The sequence below is a fragment of the Trifolium pratense genome, linkage group LG4 (assembly GCF_020283565.1).
Source record: "Trifolium pratense cultivar HEN17-A07 linkage group LG4, ARS_RC_1.1, whole genome shotgun sequence".
Lineage (NCBI taxonomy): Eukaryota > Viridiplantae > Streptophyta > Magnoliopsida > Fabales > Fabaceae > Trifolium > Trifolium pratense.
In genome coordinates this window covers 12,834,550-12,843,687 of record NC_060062.1, presented here as the reverse complement: position 1 = coordinate 12,843,687, position 9,138 = coordinate 12,834,550, and the positions used below count along the sequence as shown (strand labels likewise).

At 30.1% G+C, this 9,138-nt stretch overlaps 1 protein-coding gene across 1 annotated transcript; it reads left to right on the top strand.

The window, feature by feature from the left end:
• Nucleotides 1-3,104: 3,104 nt before the first annotated feature.
• LOC123923737 lies at nucleotides 3,105-7,679 on the top strand. Its single transcript, XM_045976460.1, has 6 exons — nucleotides 3,105-4,050; nucleotides 4,144-4,355; nucleotides 4,875-5,085; nucleotides 5,895-5,980; nucleotides 6,190-6,281; nucleotides 6,945-7,679. The coding sequence occupies exons 1-6, from the start codon at nucleotides 3,955-3,957 to the stop codon at nucleotides 7,184-7,186; spliced, it is 939 nt and encodes a 312-aa protein (XP_045832416.1). The 5' UTR covers nucleotides 3,105-3,954; the 3' UTR covers nucleotides 7,187-7,679.
• The last annotated feature ends 1,459 nt before the right edge of the window (nucleotides 7,680-9,138 follow it).

Here is a 9,138-nt window from a genome sequence, read left to right as displayed (position 1 = left end):
TCATAATAAAATAGTAGATAATATTATGGAAATTTTGGTATATTGTATGAAATTTTTGGAGACCCGAAACTATTTTTAGTTAATTAAATGAGTAAAAAGGTAATTAAAAATATTATAATTCCATAAAAAAATTCCAAAATTTTATGTAAAGTACTATGAATTATTTAGAACCCTCTTGTGTACCTCACTCTCCCTAGTTCAAGTCATGAAATTATTTTCACAAATTCCGCTGATTATTTAAAACCATTTAACAAATAATAATAATAATTTCATAGATTTGTACTCTGAAACCAATTGTTTTTTTATTTGTTTCTAATAAAATATTAGATAATATTCTGGAACTTTTGGTATATTTTATGAAATTTTTTGAGACCTGAAACTATTTTTCGTTAATTAAATGAGATAAAACGGTAATTAAAAACTATTGTTTGCTTCTGAAACCATTTAGCTGGAAGAATGGTTTCAGAGAGTTATACTGTGAAACCATTCTAGCAGTAAAATGGTTTCAGAAGCAAACAATTAAAAATCAACTCCCCTGAAACCATTCTATCAGTGAAATGGTTTCAAAGTACAACGCTCTGAAACCATTGTACCAGCTAAATGGTTTCAGAATGGTTTCAGAAGCAAACAATTAAGAAATTACTCACTGAAACCATTCTACCAGTAAAATGGTTTCAGAGAGTTATACTGTGAAACCATTCTACCAGCTAAATGGTTTCACAGTATTATATAAAGATAATTAAAGGTAGTGAAAAATTGAGTTTTTTTTTTTGTGTCCAAATCAAACGAACCAAGTCTCTATTTGTAGACAAAAAAAAATTATGAATTTTGGTATAAAAATAAAAAAATTAAAAATTAATTTACAACGAAATAATTGAGTTTAAAGTATTAAATGAAAAAAAAAACACGCCAACCACCCAGCAGTTGACACGTGTCCTGCTTTTTTAAAATGAAATTTTCTCTCTCCAGGCGCAGATCTAGTGTGGTGCACGCGCTGGCTTATCATGGAGATGGATGATCTGGACTGTCTGATTGATCCGACAGCCATGATGAGATCATCTCTTGGCCGTCTGATGGAAATCAACGGTCTGTAACGGTGGTCCTGCGGTAGGCGCGCGACACTGGATCAGCGCCAATATGTTTTTTTTTTTTTTTTTTAAAAAAAAAGAAAGGGTATTTTTGTCCAACTCAAAAGGTGCACCTTGCTAATTTAGACCCAACTGGGTCTAAGTTAGCAGCCCCCATATATATATATATATATATATATATATATATATATATATATACAAAAATTGGAGGGACATAAGCCACTAGGTTTGATCTAGTGATGAGAGATTTGAGTAGTATTTATGAGGTTCTAGGTTCAATCCTCATAAACCAAAAAAAATAAAAAATTGGTGAGACATGAACCTAACCTAGTGAGTCATGTAAGACAATGAAACATATCATACCAACTTCTAGTTAACCGTAAAGACAAAATAGAAAGCATTTAAACTTTTTTGTACCATGGTTATTTTTTAATATCTTTTAACGGACATAAATCAGTTTTTTATCCTTAAAAATGTAGTGAATTTTGATTTTAGTTTATAAAAATTAAACTAGGATTTTTTTTTTTATTTACGATAAAACTAGGACATTTCTGTTCTCCCAAAATTTATATTTTTTTTTCATCTCTAATGACCTATGTTCATGTTAATATCAAGATTATAACATTTTATATTATATTGATCTGTCCAAGTTATGCGTATCTACTAAGATTTTGTTTGGGAAGATCAATAAGCTAACTTATAGTTTATAGCTTATAAGTTAAAAGCTCTGTTTGGTAACATTTTTTAAAAAAATGCTTATATCTTATTTTATTAGCTTATAGCTTATTTTTCAAACGCTATTTTAAGTAGCTTATGAGCTTATAACTTATCATATTTTCTTTGAATTTTACCCCTATAATCTGACTTGAAAAAAATTAAATATTAATTAAACATATATATTTTATGTCATTTCATACTTATAAGCTAGTTCAACCGCTAATTTTACCAAACATTACAAATTCAATCAGCTAGCTTATTCGTTATAAGGTAAAAGCTAGTTTATAAGCTAACCACTATAAGCTCATCCGCTATAAACTAGCTTATTAGCTATCTGTTAGTTTTTACTGAACAGAGCCTAAATTTATACAAGTTCAGTTCTTGTGGGCTTAACACAATTGGTAGAGACATCACATTATACATATAAAAGCTAAAATTCAAACCTAAGGCATTCAAGTTATTCATTGGTGTGTTTGGTTTGAGAGAAAGAAAGAGGGAGGAAAAAAATCACGGAAACCAATGAATGAATTTGGACTAAAGTAAATTCATTCATTGATTTCTATGATTTTTTTTCCTCCTTATTTCTTTCTCTCAAACCAAACACAACAAGAGTCTGTTTGGTTCGAAGGAAAGAAAGTGGGAATGAAGGAAAACACAAATACCGATAAATGAATTTGGACTAACTTTAGTTCAAATTCATTCATTGATTTTCGTGATTTTCTTTCCTCCCTATTTCTTTCCTTCAAACCAAACACATCAAAGGATCTGTTTGGTTGGAAGGAAAGAAAATGGGAAGAAAGGAAAACATGAAAACCGATAAATGAATTTGGACTAAAATTTAATTTAAGTTCATTCATCGATTTCCGTGTTTTCATTCCTCCGTACTTTCCTTCCTTCCAACCAAATAGAGCATAAATGTGAACTTTTAATTATTATCCTACTTGATCATGTGTTTCATTTACTAAAACTTTATCTTATACTCCGGTTCTTAATAGAAGAGGAAGTTCATTTTCTAGATACATTGAAATATTAATGTATCTAGTCTATGATATAGGCTAGATACATTAATATTTCAATGTATCTAAAAAATAAACTTCTTTTTATATTAAGGACCAAAGCGAATATTATTTTGTCATATACTCCCTCCGGCCTTAATTATATACAAATTTCTACTTTCTAGATTCATTAGATAACTAATGTATCTGATCCATAATTAAGGTCAGATACATTAGTTATCTGATGAATTTAAAATTTGAAAATTTACTTATAAATAAGGTCAGAGAGACTGTTTTTCTAGCCACCAGATAACTTGAAAAAAAAAACAAGAAATTCTGGTTGCAAAATAAAACAAAAAAAATTTGGTAGAAGAAAATTAAGATATTGGAGTATAGTTTGTGCAATGCATTGACGCGGTAATAGTTATTGGCTTATTGCTTTATTGTTCACCCATACTCTGTCTTCACTTCATCAAGAACAATTCCTCTGTTTCTAGAAACAACAACTCATTTTTTCCCTCTTTAGATCTTCTCTATCACTTTCACACACACACTTGTTCCTTTTTTTTACTCATTTCCCGGGAAAGACAATTTCTTTTCAGTTTTTATTCAGAAAACACCATCACTCATAAAACAAAAACATCTTTTTCAGTTCTAAACACAAAAAATAAAACAAAAAATGTTGTTTTTTAACATGTGTCTTTGTTTGTTTTATAAGGTTTTAAGGTTAAAGCGTGAACGCGTTATTAACCTTTCTTAAACGTTTGAAACAAAATAAAAACAGAGTAATTTGAAAGAGAAAGTTTCCATTTGTTACGGAACAATTTGTGTGTTTATAGGAAAAAAGGAAATTTTGTGTTGAATTCATAACATTGTTGTCTAAGAAATAAAAAAAAAAAAAAAAAAAACAGATAGATTGAGACTTTTTCGGTGGAAAAAATGGGTATTAGTAAATTCTAAAATTACAAGTTTTTATTCCAAGAAAAAAAAATATTACAAGTTTTTGACTTTTTTTTGAATAATTTTTTTTTCAATCCATTATTTTCTCTCTCTTTTTCTCTTATTTGGGTTCTCATTTTCTTCAAGGTTGAGATAGAAACTGAATTAAAAATAAAAACTTTTCTCAGTTTTTTTTTTTTGTTTCATCTGAAACGATGGAATTTAATATTGGGTCAATGCAATCTAAGTCTAACCTTGATTGCTTTCTTCACCGTACAACACCTGTGGTATCATCAAAGTTTCTGAAAGAGGTTACTTTTTCTTTCTTCAATCTATTTTTTGCTTTGTTTCATTTTGGTTTACTAGATTGTTTGATTTTGAACTTGTTTTTCTTTGTTTGACAGTGCGAGATTCGAAAGCTTAATCGGTTATGGCATCCGTCCTGTGATAGAGAATCAGTTGAATATTTTCGTTTGAGTGATCTTTGGAATTGTTTCAATGAATGGAGTGCTTATGGAGTTGGAGTTCCAATCAACTTGAAAAATGAGGACACACTTGTGCAATACTATGTTCCTTATCTATCTGCAATTCAAATATTCACTAGCAATAATTTCAGGTATTTTACTTGTTTTTTAATTTTAAATCCATGTAAGGATATCATCAATGTGAATTTTTTATTTTTTATTTTTTAAATAATCTTAGAACATCCTATTGACAATGTGAAAGTTTTGTTTTGAGATATGTGACATAAAAAATCTTGTGGACTGAAAGTTTGTTAAAAGACAAGAGAATTGAAATCAGATACTATTAACAGTCTCGGTTAAAGTGGTGTTTTAGTCGCCATGACATAAAAATCACCATGTTGTGCCCATTATTGAGTGGGAGACAGGTTTTAAAAACCTTGGTGACCATAAGTCATAACTCAACCATTTTTTTTTTGTTCTTTACATATTAATGTTTTGTGACCAAATGCACCTATTGATTGCCATAATCTAGTGGTTCAAAAAGTTAAACTTTTATGATACCGGTGATCAACTAATTTTACCTTGGAGTGATTTGTTTTCGATCTCTATTTTATTTTTAATATTTTAAAGCGACAAATATTAGTATCGTTAATTTTTAATTTGTGTTTTAGGGAAGAGACCGAGTCCGGTGATAGTGAGACAAGGGATTCGTTCAGTGATTCTTATAGCGATGATAGCGAGTGTGATAAGCTATGGACTTCATCAGAAGAGGAAGCATTTGATCAAGATAATCTCTGGCATTTCAACAACAGATTGGGTCATCTTTATTTACAATATTTTGAAAAATCAACTCCATATGGAAGAGTTCCTCTAATGGATAAGGTAAGTTTATTCTTTTTTTTTTTTTGGGTACATAGGTAAGTTTATTCTTTTGGACCATTTCTTTAATCTTAAAGCTTAGAAAAAAATTTCATCTTTATCCATATTTTTATTTTCATGTTTCTAAGAAGATGAGAACTCATAGATTTAGGCATAGCAATATGAAATTCTTTTTAGAGGTTTATATAAAAAGAAGTGTTGTGACTTGTGACTTTTCAATGTGAATCCAGAAAACTCATTTTCCTATGCCTAATATATTGGCACTTTGTAGCTAGTCTTATGTTCTTATCTCATTCCAAAATCTTTTGCTGTTTGATTTGATATTGTCCTGTCTTTTAATTGTTTGGATTTTAGTAATTTCCATTAAATAAAAAACTAAAATACAGTTTTATACTTCATTCTCAAATTCATAACTTTTTGTACTTCTATTTTTTATTACAGTTTTTGTCTTCAATTTCTATAGAAAATAACATGATAGAATATATGTTCAAAATTGTATTTAAACAAAAAGTAAATCTCTTAAAATTGGTCTTCAATATTTTAGATATTTGTTTAAAGTAATAATAATATATGTGAACATGTCAACCATTAGTCCCTGTAAACTTAGCTTAGTTGGCAGAAATATCGCATTTTATATGTAGAACCGAAGTTCAAACCCTAGACCATCGACTTATTACTTGACCAAAACAAATGTCAACCACTGATTTAGGATAAATTAGGAGTTTGTAAAAAGGTAATTTTAGTACAATTGTTGATGTGAATAAAAGTAGGAAGAATATTCTATTGTTGACAAATTGGTACTTCCATTTCAGATTAATGAGTTAGCAGAAAGATACCCAGGATTGATGTCACTTAAAAGTGTTGATCTTTCACCAGCAAGTTGGATGGCAGTTGCATGGTAATTAATTACTTTTCCAAGTTATAACTTCAACTAATTCTTTTTTATTATTTCTTATTTTTCTATAATTAGTATAGTTACAAATGGTAAAATTAGCACATTTAGAATTGATCCAAACATGTACTTAATTTTCATGTTTGGCATTTCTAGTTAATTTGAGCATTATTTATTGTGACCAATTGGTCAATATTCACGGTTAATATTTTCAGGTACCCAATATATCATATTCCAATGGGAAGAACAATTAAAGATCTTTCAACATGTTTCCTTACTTACCACACACTTTCATCTTCATTTCAAGGTATTACTTATACTTAAATCCTCTATATTATAGATGTTGTCAAGCAAATTAGAGTGTCATTACCCAATTTTCAATGCAGTTTTAATTTAATTATTTTCTTAAACAGTCAAAATTAATAAATAGTTGTTAATGTTAGTATTTTTCACCTCAACCTTTAACTTGTTAAATTGTTTGGCCTTTAGCTCAAACCGGTTAAAGTACTTAAATTAGTTTTTTAATTGTACACTCTAAGTAATACGCGTCCAAGTTATTATAAAAAATGCTAACAATACACCAATAGTGAATAAGAATAATGTCGTTAGTGTAAAATAGTTAAATTTGACAATTATTTCAGGAGAAAAATAGTACTCCTCCCGGTTTTGATAATGTGTCTAATTTATATTATAGACCAAATACATTAGTTATTGAATGAATTTAAAATGTAAAATTTTACTTATATATAACACAGGAGAGAATATATTTTGAAGTCAATTTGATGAAATCAACGGCCGAGATCTCTTGATTGTGTGAATGTGTCTAGATCCATAAATGTTTCACTCCTACAATTATGTAAACTTACCATGCGTTTTAGCTTTTTGCACTTTTTGGATAAAAGAAAAGAAAAAACCAAATTAAGAAAGAATATGCAATAAATGGACCTAACATTTGCCCAAAATTGTGTAGATATGGACCTTGATGATGAAAAGGAAGGAACACAAGAGAAGAGGAAGGAAGGTGAAGGCATCTCTTTGGCACCATTTGGTTTGGCCACCTACAAAATGCAAGGGAATTTGTGGGTCTCTGGAAAATATGGTAGGGACCAAGAAAAGCTAGTTTCATTATGTAGTGTGGCAGATTCATGGTTGAAGCAACTTAAGGTCCACCATCATGACTTTAATTACTTCAAGGGCATTAGGCATGGCTAAAAGGATTAATGCACCACTATTTAGTACTAGTACTTTAGAAATTGACATCTTAAATCCTCTTGCCTTTGCTTGGACCATTAATTGCATATTTTTTTTTTTGAGTATGTCTTGAATTAGTCGTGTCTCAGTATCAGACATGTGTCTGTGTTCAACACTAATATGATACCGACACTTATGATTATATCGAATTATGTTATTTTCTTAAATTATTATCAATATTAACGTGTCAGTATCTGTGTCGTATTCAGTGTCTGTGTCTGTTCTTCATAGATAGGAGAGTTTTAGGACAAGCCCATGTGAGAGGTTAACTAATGAATTGTCTAATTTGAGTAGCTTCATGAGTGAGTGTAAAGAGGTAGATGAGAGGTCAGAGTATTACTATGTTGAGACTACTTGGAACTTCAAACTTGGTTGTACTTTGTTGTATATTGACAATCATAGAAGTTAATGGATGGGTTTGAGATGTGGCATTTTTTAAAATGCCACCTTGCAATTGGCTTTGTTTGTATAGCATTCTATAATACCTTGTAAATCATTGTTGTACTTTGTATGTTGATCATTTTATAATTTCTTCACAAAACTACAAGACTGCCACAGTTACACACATAGTGTGAGATCTTGTATTGGGGAATAATGCAATAACTTGAACAAAATGATAATGACTATGACGATAGTTGCATATATAATTTTAAAATGTGTAAACACGACACGTTTTAGGTTCGGTTCGTGCATCCCGAAAGTTATCTCCATTACATCCAATTTGTATAAACTGGTGGGCACGAATCAAACTTAAAATTTAGTGTATTCTTACACGTTTTAGAATTACTTGTGCATCCATTACTTAAAGTTTAATCTGGTGTACACGAATCAAACTTAAAATTTAAAATAAACTCATGAAATTGGTTTAGTTGCGACAACTCATAGGCAAATAGAAAATGGTTAGCGATTGTTACTGAATAAGGCCAATTTGTTACGGTACTTGGATAGCTAACTATGTTGAAGCTCGTATCAAATTAAAATGAGTTCATTGATACGTGGACTAGTGTAAGCACGTCGGTGCTTCTAATCTCTTTTTGCGATGTATCATCCTTTTTGCCAAGGTGAGCACCCTAAATATTCTCATTAGGACTTCGCTATTGGAGTTCATTAAACACCGGAGTTCATCACACACTCTTATCAACTTTTGATCATCTATCTAACCACAACTATGCAACCACCTCCAATCACCACTTCGATCACCATCAATTCTATTTATCTTTTCTTTTTCTTTATAATTGCTTTTTCAATTTTCTTTTCATGTTGTTTCAATCAACCAAAGCATTAATGTTGGAAAAGCCATCAATTTGAAAAATGCAACTCGATAATAGAAGAAGTTGTGAAGTGCCAACCACCAACAATCCCATTAGCTTTTCAATCACTAACACATGGTTTCTCGTCCTCAAAAGTCAATGCATCCAATGGTATCACATGGCTGTTTGGCACTTTGACTTATTTTGGTACTCTACATTTCATTTCATAAATTCTATCCATAATCAGATAGCACTTTTGATCTGAAAAAATTGCACATGTAATACTTTATACGCGTAAGCCACTAAATTAATTTAGGTACAAGGTTTGGGACTTTGGGGTGGTATATTAGGTTGAATCCTTTGTTCCATTATAAATGAAAAAAGGGTCATGCTAAACAGTGCCCCTGGGGCACTAGTTAAGCATACTAAAAAATGAAACAAATGATAAAGTTAATGATTAGAGAGAATAACTTTTTACATCATTAAAACATTGAATGCACAATTTACGAGATAAAACTTCTATATTTGTATCCTTAACTAGTGCCCCGGGGGCACTGTTTAGCATTTTCCATGAAAAAAAATACTTTACCCACGTATTTTCTTCGAAAATTAATATTAAATAATCATATAGTGTATTAATTACTTTTTTAAACAATAATCACA

What these genes read in the sequence shown, in the direction of transcription:
- LOC123923737 (XM_045976460.1), top strand. Translation starts at nt 3,955, where the DNA reads ATGGAATTTAATATTGGGTCAATGCAATCTAAGTCTAACCTTGATTGC. An exon ending in TTCACTAGCAATAATTTCAG is followed by an intron (nt 4,356 to 4,874) that starts GTATTTTACTTG and finishes TTTGTGTTTTAG; the next exon opens with GGAAGAGACCGAGTCCGGTG. An exon ending in AGTTGGATGGCAGTTGCATG is followed by an intron (nt 5,981 to 6,189) that starts GTAATTAATTAC and finishes TAATATTTTCAG; the next exon opens with GTACCCAATATATCATATTC.